Genomic DNA, 16460 nt, shown 5'->3' on the forward strand with positions numbered 1-16460 from the left:
TGCTGGCTACCCTATCATGAACTTTGATGTTGTGTGTATTTAATGGTAGAGAACCTATGGAATCTTCTATGATTTGTGACATACGTTTCAAATTGATTATCTGGGCCAGGCTCAGTGGCTCATGCCTGTAATCTCAGCACTCTGGGAGGCCAAGGTGGGCGGATTACTTGAGTCCATGAGTTGGAGACCAGCCTGGCCAACATGGCGAAACCCCGTCTCTACTAAAAATACAAAAATTAGCCAGGCATCGTGGTGCATGTCTATAATTTCAGCTTCTTGGGAGGCAGAGGTACAAGAATCGCGTGAACCTGGGAGGCAGAGGTTGCAGTGAGCCGAGATCGCGCCACTGCACTCCAGCCTAGGCAACAGAGCGAGATTCTGTCTCAGAAGAAAAAAAAAATAATAAAACAAATTGATTATCTGTTAAGTTTTTAAATCAACTATAAGCAGTATGGCACGTGGATTAAAGTACCGAATGTGAAGCTAGATGCTAGGGTTCAGATTCTGGCACTTCAACTTACTAACTATGACTTAGGGTGGAGCTACTTAACTTCTCTGACCTTCATTTTTTTTTCATCTGTAAAATGAGGACTATGATACTACCTTTAAAGGTTGCTGTTAGGATTAAATGACTTAATACATGTACAGCAATTAGGATAGTGTCTGACACATAGTGAAGGCTGTATGTGCTATTATTTTAATTACTGGCCTTCTCTTAAATTTACAATACCTGAGTAGATATTTGATATTAATGCAGGGGGCACATAAGTGTCACTGAGCCACATACTCAAGTAATTCTATTTCATCATTAACTTTTTTTTTTTTGCTGTTTTCATTTGTATGGAGGCTGTACGTTTCTTTTATTGCATTATTCATTCTGTTGTTCAGAGTCATTTCTACTGTTGAACATTTCATCTACATATGCAACTTTAGCGTATTAATACTATTCTCAATGTTTATCTTTTCTACATTTATTTACATCCTGCATTTCAATAGTAACTGGTTTTATACAAAACTGTTGTTAATGACGGGGTTAATAGTGCTCTGAAGTATTTTAAAACCATGCTTAGAGTAAAAAGACCACAAATAAAAGAGGGCTGGAAGAAGTTTTAAAAGGTTCCTTAGTGTTTGAGGCAGAAAATGGCAATATATGAGGAGAAAAAAGAGGGACAAATTGTGCAGGGCTTTGTAAACTGTGTAAAGATTTAGCAACAGATCCTTATAACAATTAGATACCCCTGAAGAGTTTTAAGAAGGAACATAGATTTGGGAGGGGAAAAGGAATAGGCAGGGAAAAGGAGATAAGGAAAATTCAGTTAGTGGTATCTTAGGTTAGATTTGAATATATTGAGTTTGATGTGTCTGTGAAACATCCAAGTTAATTCAATGAAAATAGTTGAGTCTTGGATCAATAAATGCCTAAAAATGATACATTATTCCGCATCTTTAGTAGAATTCTGGATATTCTTTAATATTGATCTTTTTTTTTTTTTTTTTTGAGACGGAGTCTCGCTTTGTCCCCCGGGCTAGAGTGCAGTGGCCGGTTCTCAGCTCACTGCAAGCTCCGCTTCCCGGGTTCACGCCATTCTCCTGCCTCAGCCTCCGAGCAGCTGGCACTACAGGCGCCCGCCACCTCGCCTGGCTAGTTTTTTGTATTTTTTTTTTTTTAGTGGAGACGGGGTTTCACCGTGTTAGCCAGGATGGTCTCGATCTCCTGACCTCGTGATCCGCCCGTCTAGGCTAATATTGATCTTAACACAATCTGGTAAATAGTTTTTTTAAATGTTGCCATTTGTACGCATATATTTCTGTGAGTTTGGGCTCTCCGTATCCTGGTTAATACAAAAGAAACAGATGCTGAACGTTTTACTCTGGTTCAGTTCTCTACCACTGAGCCTAATTTACTAAAATTGATACACCCAATGTAATCTATACATCTTACCCACTGATCGCTAAGACAGGCAGAAAATTGGTGAACGATTTTACGGTCATTTAAAATGTACACAAGCAGGGCGCAGTGGCATGTGCCTGTATTCCTAGCTACTTGGGAGGGTCGCTTGAGCCCAAGTGTTTGAGGCCAGCATGGGCAACATAGGGAGATCCTGACTTTAAAAAAGATGTTTAAAAAGTACTAATATTAAAAAATAAAGGCCAGACACGGTGGCTCACGCCTGTATTCCCAGCACTTTGGGAGGCCGAGGAGGGCGGATCACTTGACGCCAGGAGTTCGAGACCAGTCTGGCCAACATGGTGAAACCCTGTCTCTACTAAAAATACAAAAATCAGCTGGGCATGGCTGCGGGCGCCTAAAATCCTAGCTACTCAGGAGGCTGAGGCAGGAGAATTGCTTGAACCTGAGAGGCAGTGAGCCGAGATTGGGTCACTGCACTCCAAGCTAGATGACAGAGGGAGACCCTGTCTGAAACAAACAAACAAACAAAAACATTTTGCAGTATGGGATGTAAAACCCACATTAATTTAAGATAAAACACTAGACCTTAAGCAATTTTGAACTTTGGGCTAGGACCCTCAAAATAACCTAGGAATATATGTTGACACAAGGTTTTCGGCTGTTTCTCTTTCTTTTCCTTTCACTAGTTACAATCCTCTTAGTCTCATAGAGTTCCATAGATAGCAATTACTTATGAAAAAAATGCACACACAACTTATGTCTGGTTGATTTTCTGAACATAACTCTTATTTTACACACAAACACACACACACACAGATATCTCCAAAGACCTATCATAGTAGTTGCATTAATGTATTTTTTTCTCATAGTCTAACACTATTTCTATTTGTTCTATAGCACTTATTTCTATTCATTCTTAACAGTTAATTAACAAAGGAGAAAAGCCTTGGTCAAGGGGATCAGGTACTGGTGGTGGGAAGGAAAAATACACGCTTACAATGGGGGAAGAAAATTTACTGGAGGGAGATGGTAAAATTAGGACAGAGTTTTTCCAAAACAGCAAATCTCAACTCAATAGTGGACTGTGATGTCAATTTAGTGATTATCAGCCTACATTAAAACAACAACAAAACCACTCAATGGAAAATATTAGACTGTATCATATCTAACAAGCGTAAAAAAATCTGGCCAGGCACAGTGGGTCATGTCTATAATCCCAGCACTTTGGGAGGCGGAGGTGGGAGGATTGCTTGAGACCAGGAGTTTAAGACTGCACTGGGCAACATGGTGAGATCTCGTGTCCTCAAAAATACAAAAATTAGCCGGGCATGGTGGCATGTGTCTGTAATCTCAGCTACTAGGCAGGTTGAGGTGGGAGGATTGTCTGAGCCTGGGAGGTCAAGGCTGAAGTGAGACGAGATCACATCACGGCACTCCAGCCTGGGTGACAGGCTATCTCAAAAATAAATAAATAAAAAAAAATAAAAATAAGAAAAAAACCCCACAAAACCCTGAAAAGTCACTGTATTAGGATATGTTAGGGGAGAGAGGGAACTTGTAAAGGACTTTCTATGTGCCAGAAACTACAGCAGACTCTTTATATATTTTACTGTATTTAGTCCTTAAAACTATCTTGTTAAATAGATACTTCTCTTCTATTTTAAAGATAAGGAAAATAAGGCTCAGAATGACTTTTGATTAAGATCAAATGGCAAATGAGTATCTGAGTTCAGATTCGCTTTTCTTTTTTTCTTTTCTTTTTTTTTTGAGACGGAGTCTTGCTCTGTTGCCCAGGCTGGAGTGCAGTGGCGCGATCTCAGCTCACCGCAACCTCCGCCTCCCAGGTTCAAGCAATTCTCCTGCTTCAGCCTCCCGAGTGGCTGGGATTACAGGCGTGCACCACTACGCTGGCTAATTTTGCATTTTTTAGTAGAGATGGGGTTTCTCCATGTTGGTCAGGCTGGTCTCGAATTCCTGACCTCAGGTGATGCGCCCACCTTGGTCTCCCAGATTCTCTCTTTTATCATTCTGCTGTTGTTTCTTTCTGATCCCACAGTCTCAGGCCGACTATAAATCTTGAGAGAAAGACGAATGGGCGACAAAGAACTAGTGAAACTGAGAAATTATTTCAAGAATTTGACTTACAGAAGATCCTACCATCAACTGCTTTGGCCTCATGCCTTGCTGGATGTCTTTCTCCTATTATATAGAAACTGCTACTAGTGACATAGGAGGCCCTTGAGCAAACAGGTAATATCTAGCATATCAACTGATACTGTCCAGCCAAGAAAACAATGTTGCCAAGAATTCTGAGGTTGGTTCAGTGGGAATGAATACTATAATGGATTAGCGATGGCTACTATGGTTGCAAATCAGAGAAGTGGTAAGTATTTGCTACCCTTGGTAAAGGGGTATCAGACAGATCTACTAGTTACTGCCTGTGGACATTAGTCTCAGTTCTCCATCCGGAAAATGGCAATAGCAATGTCTATTTGACAGGATTATTAAAGAGTAAATTAGTAACTAATATTAAATACTTAGAGTACCTAGTATACAGTAGGAAATCAATAAATGATAAAATTATTGTTATTATTATTGAGCCAGGACAGTATCTGCTCTTACTACACTTAATTCTAAAATCTTTCCTCATATAAATATGGTTAAACAGAGGCTGGCTCAAGCCTGTAATCCCAGCACTCTGGGAGGCTGAGGTGGGTGGATCACGAGGTCAGGAGTTTGAGACCAGCCTGGCCAGCATGGTGAAACCCTGTCTCTACTAAAAACACAAAAATAGCCAGGTGTGGTGGCGGGTGCCTGTAATCTCAGCTACTCGGGAGGCTGAGGCAGGAGAATTGCTTTAACCTGGGAGGCAGAGATTGTATTGAGCCAGAGATTGCGCCATTGCACTCCAATCTGGGCGACAGAGTGAGACTCCAACTCAAAAAAAAAAAAACAATATGGTTAAACAGAATGGTTAGGTTCTATATTGAAAGAAACTAACATTTACTGAGCAACTTTCCAAGTGCCAAGCATTGTATCAGGCACATAAATAATGTGGATTAAACAGCTTTATGTGGACTAATCTGGGAATCTTGCCACCAATTCTATGGGAAGATCTAATTGAATTCTAAACCATGAATTTACAATTTTTAAGAGCCTAACTATAATAAACTAGAAACTGCCTATTCTTTAGCAATAAACAAATACAAAAAGGAAATACTAGAAATAGAAGACAGTGGCCGAGTACAATGGCTCACATCTGTTACTCCAGCTCTTTGGGAGGCTGAGGCAGGAGGATCACTTCAGTCCAGGAGTTCAAGGCTGCAGTGAGCCATGATTGTGCCACTGTACTCTAGCCTGGGCGGCAGAGTGAGATTCTGACTCAACAAAAATTTTAAAAATACAGCAAAATATGAGGCCTGCCTAGGTATCAATGACAATATATTTAAATAGATTATTCACAGTAAGTATCACTTTTGCATAAGTGAATGGAGTAGATTAATCTATTGTATAATCTTCTTTCTAAGTCTTCCATTCCTTCTGATCTGTCTAATCTTTTGATTGGGACCTTAAATTCCTGCTGCCCAGATCTTCCTCACTTTTCTCACTGAATTCCTATTCTCCACCCAGGACCTGACAGCTCTCTCACACGAACAGTAATCATCTTACACCCCACTATCTCAGAGACAAGGTAAGATTGGTTTTCACTTCTCAAAACTACTTCCAAGCATTGATCTTCGTCCTTTTGTAAGATTTCCTGCCCCTGAGGTTTAGGCCTTGTTCTCCCAACTCTCTGATACTAAACGCATACTGTTTGACTTGTAAATTCCATTTAAAAGCATATAACCCAAGGAAATGACTCAAAAGGAAAAAAAAAAAAAAAGCTATATACAATGATCTACATCAGCATCTTAGAAAGGGAATTATAATAATGATGGAAACAAAACATACATTATCAGTGGTGTTTATTAAGCATTTATTACCAAGCCAGATGGCTAAGGGCTTTAAATATACCATCTCATCGAATTTTTCAATTCTAAGAGGCAATGATTATTTTATAGACGAAATACCTGAATTTTCAGATATTAAAGTAACTCGTCCAAGGTTATAAAACTGTATATTTAAGTGACAGGTCAGGATTTGTTCCAAGGCTATAGGGTCTAAATCCATGTTCTTCACCATAGAATACAGATTATTTTCTTAAAAAAACAAAAAAAAACAAAACTATGTGGCATGGTGGCTCATGAGTATAATCCCAGCACTTTGGGAAGCCAAGGCAGGTGGATCGCCTAGCTCAGAAGTTTGAGACCAGCCTGAGCAACACAGCAAAATCCCATCTCTACCAAAAAAAAAAAAAAAAAAAAAAAAATTAGCTGGGGGTGGTGGTCCGTGCCTGCGGTTCCAGCTACTTGGGAGGCTGATGTGGGAGGATCGCTTGAGCCTGGGAGGTAGGGGTTGCAGTGAGCTGAGATGGTCCCATTGTACTCCAACATGGGTGACAGAGGGAGACTCTGTTTCAAAAAAAAAAAAAAACCCAAAACAACAAAAACCCTGGGGAAAAAAAACCCTACAGATTGAAAAATGATTAAGTAAATCATAGCATATAAACCTGAATCAACTCTACATAGTTATTAAAAGTAGTATGTAAGGGAACTACACAAAAAGTAAAGATTTTATGAACTAGTGTCAATCAGAAAGAAAAAACAAGAGAATGATATCTAGAATCTTGTTACAGTGATAAAAAGTTATAGAATTTCATATATGTTATTCATTTATCATTCTCAGCAATGAATAGATTTCAAACCTTCTGCATAAAGGCGTTCTGCGAGGAAAACCGCATCTCGGTAAGCATAGTGGTTTAGTGCTTGCCATATAGCAGCCTGCAAATGGAGGAAAAAAGAACATAAATATACATACATACAGACTTTCAAGGTAACTACTAGCACAGAGCCTTATATCGAATACTGAAATTAATACCCCTAATTTAAGTGATAAAACCCCAATGCCCACAGAGCAAACTCCAGAGTGTGCTGGGTAAGGCTCTTCACAGGGTGGCTCCTAACACATCTGAATTTCCTCACTTAACTCTCTGTGGACTTGTAGGTTTCCATGCCTTTGTATATCCTTTTCCTCCACTGGGCAATGTGGGCTCCCCTCACCAATCTCCCCTTATAAATTGCTCGTCCCTAAAGATCCAGCTTAAATAACATCTGCCCCCATAAAGCTTTCCTGGCTGATGTCAAGTCATTTCTTTTTTAAGATACCTCTTCTAGTAAACCACTCATAACATGGTTATTTGTTAACAGGACTGCCAACCCTGCTAAACTACAGACCCTTAGCAGCAGTGGTTCTCAACCACTTTATGTGATATACACGATAGAGATATTAAAATGTATGTCATCCTCCCACAAAAACTTCACTATCTATTACCTTTAATGCCACTCAATTCTCATCCACTCCAGGAAGCATATTGGAATGCAAATGAGTAAAGTTATCATAGGAATAACCTTTAATTTTTTGAATATATGTTTTCTCTTTTAGAATTATGAAACATATAACCTAAAGCATATATGAGATAGAAGGACATTTTAAGTAACAATAACCAAAAACATTTAGGCCCATGTACTCACCACCCAGCTTAAGAAATAAAATATCTGTGAAACTCCCTGTGCACTCCTTGTTGATAACAAAACCTCTCCCTGTCCCAAAGAGGAAACCACCACACTGAATTTTCTTGACCTTTCTCTTGGTTTTCTTCACAATTTTATACATTTGTACATATCATCTCTAAGCAGTATAACATTTACTTCTCCCTGTTTTTGAACTTTAAATAAATACAATCATATTGTATACATTCTGCTATGATTTGCTTTTGAAATCCAATGTTTTGAAAATTCATTCTTGATGTGTGTAGAGTTCATTTGTTTTCATTGCTGAATAAATAATATTTCCACTGTATAAATATATCGAAGTCCTAAATGTATTTTATCTATTTCACAGCATGTGGACATCTGGGTTATTTCTAGGGCTGTTTTTTTGCTTTGTTTTTCCAATTATAACAATGCTGCAACTGTCTTAGATTCATCTCCTGGGGTACATGTTTAAGAATCTCTTCAGCCCATTTACTACTAAAGGTGTGAACCTTTAGTCCCAGTGACTCAGAAGGCTGAGCTGGGAAGACTGCTTGAGTTCAGGAGTTCAAGGCTACGATCATACCTGTGAATAGCCGCGGGAGTGCAATAGAAGCAAGACTCACATCAAAAAAACACAAAAAGAATCTCTCCAAATTAGGATATATATTTAGGAATAAAATTACTGGGTTGTTGAATATGCATATGTTCATCTTTACTAGGTAATGTCAAATCATTTTTAGTAATAAACTACTTTTGAGATATCTCACACCTGATCATGATACAAGTGTTATTTTTTACTTTTAGCACATACACCAGCTTATAATTTGTTGAATAATTTAATAAGGTTACAATGGAAACCAGTAAAATCTGGTTACTGATCACTAGCTAACATTGTACCAGTACATCTAAATTATATTAAGTGATTAATATGCCTTAGATACAGTAAAGACTCAATAAATTTTGTTGAACAAACAAGTAAATGTTTAATAATTCTGCAATGAGTATTATTAATTATAATTAAAAAAATAAAAGTAGTAAATGACTTAGCCTTTTCTATTTCCTCAAGAAAGAACGGTAATGAACTTAGTTTGGGGTCTCCAGAACCTCTTGTTTAACCTTTGTTTATATAGCTTAAATTTTAAAAAGTCTCAAAGATGTCTAATTTTACCACTCCTATCTAGATACAAGGAAAAAGATGAGATTAGGCACATTATACACTCTAATTGCACCAAGTACCTTTCCTTTGTAATACTTCCCACTGCTATAATTATGTATTAATTTAGGAGAGTATTTGAGTGATGTTTTCCTCACCATATTTTAAACTCCACAAGGTAGGGGCTACGTCTGTTTTTGCTCACTATTATACTCCCAGCATCTATTATGTGCTTTTAAAGCAGGTGCTTAGTAAATATATGTTGAATGAATAAGTAAATCATCTTTAACTTCTGGCAGTCTTCCGCTGTTGACACTCTTGTACGTTAGTCTTAGCATTAAGTTTCTTTGTATTCCTAGATGCATATCTAATAATTAAGAATCTCTGGGAGTCTCTATTGAAAGAAACTCTGTGATAAATAGAAGAATTATTTTTTCATGCAAATAATTACCACCTAATTACTCCTTTATGAAATCTGGGATTTCCTAAGAACCTACATGTTTAATTTTGTTGTAAGTGAAAGAAAATGGTGAGCAGAACGAAGATACCAAAGATTTGATGTTTGGAGACATGCTCAAATTTGTGTGCCAGCACTTCCAGTAGTGGGACTTTGTGGGAAATACTCAACTTTTCTCAGCCTCAATCTCTTCATCTGATAAATGGAGTTTATTTCTTGGAGTTGTTTTGTGGATTAAATGAAATGATCCATTAATAATGCTCCTAGTATACTGTCACACATTAAGCACTTGGAAAACCTTTTTCTTGCTAATCTCTTAATATAAAGAAATTCAATAAATATGTAGTTTCCGTTACATAACATCTCCCCAGCATACCTGCTACAACTGCTTTTTTTGCAACATATAAGCCACAAAAGACTCAAATGATTTACCAGCTATTTTATTTTACTACTACAGACCACCAGGAAAATTTCACACATATATACTAAAGTCATAAAGTCCTAGAATTTCAAAATTTTCTCTGTCCTTTTAAAATTAAAGAAATGGGGGCAAGGGCTGGGTAAAAAAAGAAGGAAAAAAGGTATCATATTCAAGAGTGGTATCCATTTCCGACTTAAAATCAAGCTTTGCTCAGAACATCATTCCTTTAGCACCAATTCTTAAGAGCATCAGAAAAAACTTGCTATGTAGAAAATCTCACATACTGCTTCCATCCCGCTTTGCTCAATCAGTTCTAAGATCCTGACTGACAGTGTCTCTTGTGCGAGGAATGAGGGGAGAACAGATTATTCTCTAACGCACTACCGATTAGTAGCTGATGATGAACAGGGCTAAAATCAGCACCTCTGCCCAACTGATGGTGTGGGCCTTCCCCTAAAAGAACAACACCCAGTGCATTACCGCTAGAGTTCTACAAATTAAAGCCAGATGGGTAAAATGCTGCTAAAAGAAAGTTATGAAGCCAAAAAGAACAATACTCCTCTCCATCTCCCCCAAAAAATGTTTCAGAGAAATCCGACTAGTTAATGGGTTAGTCTCCAGGTGCACTAATTTAAAAGATAAATAAACAACCGTTTAAAGTTGTAAAATTCCTTACCAGCTAGCTATTCTTAAATAATAAACAAACCTCTATAAGTTGTACTCAGACTTAAATGTAATCACTATAAATTTTTCTTTTCTTTTCTTTTCTTTTTTTTGAGACAGAGTCTCACTGTCGCCCAGGCTGGAGTGCAATGGCCCAATTTCGGCTCACTGCAAGCTCCACCTCCCGAGTTCACGCCATTCTCCTGCCTCAGCCTCCCAAGTAGCTGGGACTACAGGTGCCCGCCACCACGCCTGGCTAATTTTTTTGTATTTTTAGTAGAGACGGAGTTTCACCATGTTGGCCAGGATGGTCTTGATCTCCTGACCTTGTGATCCACCCGCCTCGGCCTCCCAAAGTGTTGGGATTATAGGCGTGAGCCACCACACCCAGCCTTTAATCACTATGAATTTTTTGTTAGAGAAAGCTTATTATAAAAAAATTTTATGCTTGTTTTTGTTAAATATTTTATACATTTTGTGTTCTTGTTTTTATCAAAAAAGCTGTCTTTACTTTATTTTATTTTATTTTTTTAAAGAGACAGGGTCTCCCTATGTTGCCATGTTGGTCTTGAACTCCTTGGCTCAAGTGATCTGTCTGCTTCAGCCTCTGAAAATGCCTGGATTACAAGCGTGAGCCACTGTGCCCAGTCAGCTGCCTTTTTTAAAGACCATAAAAGAAATGGATAATAAAGGCTTCAGACAATGTAAGAAAATATAAAGAAAAAAAAGTCACTGTTGAAATTTCGTATTATACATTATAACTGAATTTCCAGGGTACTGATTTAGTTTAGATGCACATCAGTGGTTCTTTCTCTGGGCAATTTTGCCTTCTTACTCCCAACTAATGCTCCAACATTTAGCAATGTCTAAAGGGTATTTCTGGTTGTCACAAATGGAGGGGTCATCCAGTGGTTAGAAGCCAGGGATGCTACAAAACATTCTACAATGCACAGCTTCCAACAAAATATTAGCTTGCCCCAAATGTCAACAGTGCCCAGATTAAGCAGCCCTGGTCTATGTGATCATGCAGTTGGACTATTCTACTAGTCTGTATGTCTAACTCTTGTCTTGTCCTCCCTTTCCAACAGACCAGATTAATATTCCCAAAGTGGCGCTTTTATTACATAATTCCTCTGCTCAAAAACTCTTCTGCTCATATAATGGTTATTCATTACCAATGTACATTAAATCTAAATTTCTCATTGAGTAGCGAAAATATGTTACTCTTTGAATCCATGTTAGATGCTGTCCCTGAACATTTTATCCCCAGCCAAAAGTACTTCTTCACCATCTAATGATCTCTAAAACAATATCATGTATATAGTACCCAATTGCTATATTGCTTATTAAATCAATTTTTGAAAGGCTTATTTACAACTTCATCCAACACTCCTATGAAGTCTTGCTTCACCCGGGAATAATTGCTAAATCTATATAAAATCTCTTTGCTTCTTTTTAAAAAACCAATTTCATCAGGTGACTTTTATAAATATCCAAAAAGCTCTCACTGAAGTCACTTAGCCTAGTGTGTCTTTCCAAATAGTTACTATTAAAAATAAAGGAACTGACAGAACTTCTGCCTCATATTTGAGACTTTTATAAAGGACTCAAATATAAAGTAATACTCTTCTGAGAAGCAGTAATTTGAGATGGAGTTTTAATTTAGGCATATATGGTATATCAGCTTGGCCATTCTATGCTAAAACTTTAAAGAAAAAAAAAATGCAGAAAACAGTTGTTCGTCTTTTCTGTGAACTTTTTCCTATGCCTAGTAATACCATCAACTCTGAGGCATTCCAAGAAAGAACAATTTTCCAACTTACTCTCATTGCTTTCCAAATACATGCAATCGGTCATCATAGTTTTTTGTTTCTGTTTTTTTAATAAAGACAGTATCTTACGTGTCTGTCCTATTTTTATTCTCTTCCTAATTCTTTCCCATTAGCAGCACTATCCCTGATCATTGATCTTTATCATTGTAGTCAAAGTTGCTTGTTCTTCTCACTGCTCCAAATCCCTTCTTGAATGGCTTCTTCTTATACTATACAACCAAAATTTTTACCTAGTTATATCCTAAAACTTTCTACCACTATCTCAAAAATCTAATGGACAATGCTAGTATGAAAAATAAGCGGCCGGGTGCGGTGGCTCACGCCTGTAATTCCAGCACTTTGGGAGGCCGAGGCGGGCGGATCACAAGGTCAGGAGATCGAGACCATCCTGGCTAAGACGGTGAAACCCCCTCTCTGCTAAAAATACAAAAAATTAGCCGGGCGCGTTGGCAGGCGCCTGTAGTCCCCGCTACTCGGGAGGCTGAGACAGGAGAATGGCGTGAACCTGGGAGGCGGAGCTTGCAGTGAGCCGAGATCATGCCACTGCACTCCAGCCTGGGTGATGAGCAAGACTCCATCTCAAAAAAAAAAAAAAAAAAAAACAAATTTGACATTTAAACCTTAAAAATATTGAAGTGTGTTACTGCTAAGAGTACTTTAAGGGAACCTGATGGGTACTATCTAGAAACAGGATACATATTCCTTTTCTTTTCCATGCTTTTATTATTTATGTATTTATTTTGAGACGGAGTGTCACTCCGTCGCCCAGGCTGGAGAGAAGCGGGACCATGTCGGCTCACTGCAACCTTCATCTTCTGGGTTCAGGCAATTCTCCTGCCTCAGCCTGCCGAGTAGCTGGGATTACAGGCGCCTATCACCACGCCCGGCTAATTTTTAAATATTTTTAGTAGAGACGGGGTTTCCCCGTGTTGGCCAGGCAGGTCTCGAACTCCTGACCTCAGGTGATCCACCCGCCTCAGCCGCCCAAAGTGTTGGGATTACAGGTGTAAGCCACCGCGCCCGGCCTTCCATGCTTTTATAAAGTCTGAAATTATTATTAAATGGTGGTTATCATCTATCAGTGCAACTAGTTCATCACTTTAGAAGACTTCTGGGGCCAGAGAAGGCAAAATAAAAAAAAAAAAAAATCATTAACTATTAAAACAAAATTACAAGAATATGCAACAGAAATCAAATAACTTGAGTAATCTGTTTATCTATTTAAGTTCATGTTAGGCCTTAAAAAAAATTATATAATTACCTCATCTACAGCCAGAATAAAAAAAAATCTTAAAAGAAACTATGCTGGTAAAAAGAAATAGCTCTAGAAAAACCGATACAACTTACAGACAGGTAAATTTCATAAGATACAATCTTAACGTTTTATTAATTCAAACACTAATAGCTGCTATATGTAAACAGCTGGAGAAGAAGCCAAACTAGAAGAAATGAGTATTTCATGCTGTTTAGAAAAATGAAATAAATACGAAAGTAGTGACATAATAAAATATTTACTATTTGATAACTGAAGCCTTAGGCAATATGAAGGAATTTCTAAAAATTGGTTTGCTTTATAACTTCAAAATAAAGTCCAAGACTCAATGACAGCGGTTGATAGAGGTCAATTCTGATCAAGTCAAAGATCACATGGTGGGAGGAAGTCTCCCAGACCTGGTCCATTATCAAGGCACAAAAGATTCAGTTTCTCCAGATGTCAGAGGGGAAAATGACTGGGCACCGCATCACAGACTTAAAATCCAGTAGGGTTCCTTTAATGCAACACAGTACTGTGCGTCAAAGCATACCTTGGTGTAAGGGCAGTGAAACAGACACAAACACCACTATCTGTCTTTCATTTCCTGAATGCCTTATAAACATGCACAACAAAATGCTCCTGATCTCCATCAGAGAGGATGAAAACAACCCAGATATGCCCTTTCCACCTCCTCCCCTGGTATTGGTGCTTGCACCTCAGCACTGAGGCTTGGAGTTGTCTTCTCAAACCATCATTGTCCGGTGGGAAATTCACCGAGAAAGGAAACGTGGGATAGGAAGTCTGTTACCAAAATAGAAATTAGTATTAAAGACACCGATCCTACTCTCCCTCCACTCTCTCACCGGAGACAAAAATAAAAAAACCTCCGCAAACTTGCCCTACCATCGCGAAGATCATACAAGCTCCGATCAAATGTGCTTCTCGATCATCTTTTAGGCAAGAGAGCGCCTGGGGTGCGTTTTCGGCCCCTCATCTCCCACCCCCAGTCAAGCCAGGCCCCTGGACTGACAGGAAGGGCTGGCCGGACGTTGGCTTGGACGGGAAAGACGGTTATTCTCGCCGAAGCCGCTCACACTAAGGGTGAAGTAACGTAGGGCCAGAGGTAACACGGCTTCGGCTGCGGGCAAGGCCTCCGAACTGACGAAAGATAGCCAGGACTCTGCAGCAGGGGAGGCGGGAGAAGCAGCCGGGCCTAGGCCGCACCAGGCCGCGGAGTGGCCCTACGCTGCTTCCCGACCGAGGCTGCAAGCCAAGCCTCAGAGAAGAGGGTTATCATTACCTGGACGGGTTCCTGCAGCACCGTCATCCTCGAGGCTCAGGCCCACTTTCTGCAGTGCCTCAGGCCCCCCCGGTAGCGGCTCCGGCCCGGCCAGCCCCGGCTCATTTAAACTCACCAGCGACCGTTACCGGGGGATGGGGGAGGCCGAGCGATTGCCGAGTGCTTCCGAGCGGGACACGGAAATTCCCGAAGTGGAGAAAGCCGAGCGGCAGCTAGACGGAAAAGCCCGAAAGGGGTCGGAAATACCCGAGGTGGGTCGACGGGAGAGAAAATCGTTGCCGGAAATTGTCGAAGATTCCCGGAAACTACCGAGTATAACCCAAAGCGTAGGTTTTCTTCTCAGCCACGCCTTCAGTCACGCACACCACGCCCAATCGGCCGTCCCAGGGCTGGGCCACGCCCAATCGGCAACCAGCAGGCTGGGCGTGGCGTGACTGAGCGGGCCGGGAGCGTTACGTGGCGGGGCTGCCGCGTGGATTCGCCGCTCAGCCCTTCTGGGTTAATTGGTGTGCTGTAGATTATAAAGCAAAGGGTGAAACAGCAGAGTTTGGGGCAGACTTTAATGAATCAACAAGTATTTGTCTATTGAGTTTAGATCATTCGTCCATTCCAGAAGTATCTACTCACAGCTCTGGGGAAAGCTAAAGAAATTTGGAAAGATTGCCACTCCAAAGATATAGGATAGCTTCTGTCCTCAAGGAGGTCAAGGTCTGTTTAAGGGAAAAGCAGTGTAACAGCGAACGCTATATTATGTGGTGCCTATTATAAGTAATATAAAAATTCAGAGAGGGAAATTGTGTTAAGATGAGGAAAGTTTTATGGAAGGAAAAAAAAGTTTAAACTGGAGTTTGAAGAATGGGTAGAATCAGAGGAAAAATAAGTATAGGAAAGTGAAGGAAGGAAAAATGAGATCAGCCTGCTAAGAAGGCATTAATTGGAAATAGTTACTTAGGTGAAGCGATCATGGAAAAACTCAATAGGCCGTTAGAAATTTTTATTTTTGATAGGCGAGGCATTCCGCTGTGGTAGGAAGAGTAGGGGGTCGGAAATTCAGAGGCCTGGTTTTGAATTTTGTCTTTAGCACTAACTAGTCGTAGGTCCTTGGCAAATTACAACCTCTCTGAACTTGTGTTTGCTTAGTTTGAAAAAAAAGGATTAAGGGAATTTGATGTATTACAAGTGTGGCCGTGTCTAGCACACAATGTAGACTCTCTCGTATTTGCTTTCTGCTCCTCCTCTCCCCCAAAAGAGAGTGAACCAGGGAACTGTTTAAATTTTGTTTTTCAGCAGATGAGGAAAACGGTTTTCGAAGGCTACTCTTCTAGTCAGGAATTCTCTAGGCTAGATGTGAGACTCATGATATATTCCATTGCTTGGAAATTTCCCTTTGGGTGATGTTGGAGGGAGATATTTTTTCTTCCATTTTTAAAAACAAGGCTGACAGAGCTACACTGCATCCTTCTCCACCGCCTTCTCTTGTCACTGTATATGTACTTAACAGCCCCTCAGAGGGCAGGTGCTAAGGTGATTTTGGCTGCCCTGTACCCAGTTGCTTCAGGGGTATTATGCTGGATGATTTGAGTGGTAACAGACTTTTATGCTGGCCTAGAAAGTAGCCATTAGCAATTTAAAGTTTAAGTTAAAATGAAAAATGAAGTTCTTCAGATGCCTTAGCCACATTCCAAGGATTCAGTAGCCCTGTATGTGGCTAGTGACTGCCATATTGGACAGTCACACAGTTATAGAACATTACCAGCATTGGCTTGACTAGGGCTGAAAGACTCAAGATGGCTTCACTCATATGCCTAGGGTGTCAGTGCTAACTGTTGGCTGG

General features: G+C 39.8%; 2 protein-coding genes across 11 annotated transcripts in view; one reads left to right on the forward strand and one right to left on the reverse strand.

The window, feature by feature from the left end:
* CDC27 (cell division cycle 27) overlaps positions 1-14794 on the reverse strand; it is a 66584-nt gene extending 51790 nt beyond the window's left edge. For 5 of the 10 annotated variants that reach the window (XM_023192310.2, XM_023192311.2, XM_023192314.2 and 2 more), the window contains exons 1-2: positions 14627-14794; positions 6717-6792 (exon numbers count right to left, since the gene is read on the reverse strand). In XM_023192310.2, the coding sequence (XP_023048078.1) occupies positions 6717-6792; positions 14627-14653 (103 nt within the window). In that variant the 5' untranslated portion in view covers positions 14654-14794. Of the gene's footprint in view, positions 1-6716; positions 6793-14626 lie in introns of those variants that run through there. The other 5 variants (XM_023192318.1, XM_023192317.1, XM_023192319.1 and 2 more) reach the window with 2 other exon arrangements.
* A 68-nt stretch (positions 14795-14862) lies between these two features.
* MYL4 (myosin light chain 4) overlaps positions 14863-16460 on the forward strand; it is a 40232-nt gene continuing 38634 nt past the window's right edge. The window contains exon 1 of the mRNA XM_023192321.1: positions 14863-14877. The gene's annotated coding sequence lies outside the window, so the exon portion shown is untranslated. The remainder of the gene's footprint in view (positions 14878-16460) is intronic.

The sequence above is a fragment of the Piliocolobus tephrosceles genome, chromosome 16 (assembly GCF_002776525.5).
Source record: "Piliocolobus tephrosceles isolate RC106 chromosome 16, ASM277652v3, whole genome shotgun sequence".
Classification (NCBI taxonomy): Eukaryota; Metazoa; Chordata; class Mammalia; order Primates; family Cercopithecidae; genus Piliocolobus; species Piliocolobus tephrosceles.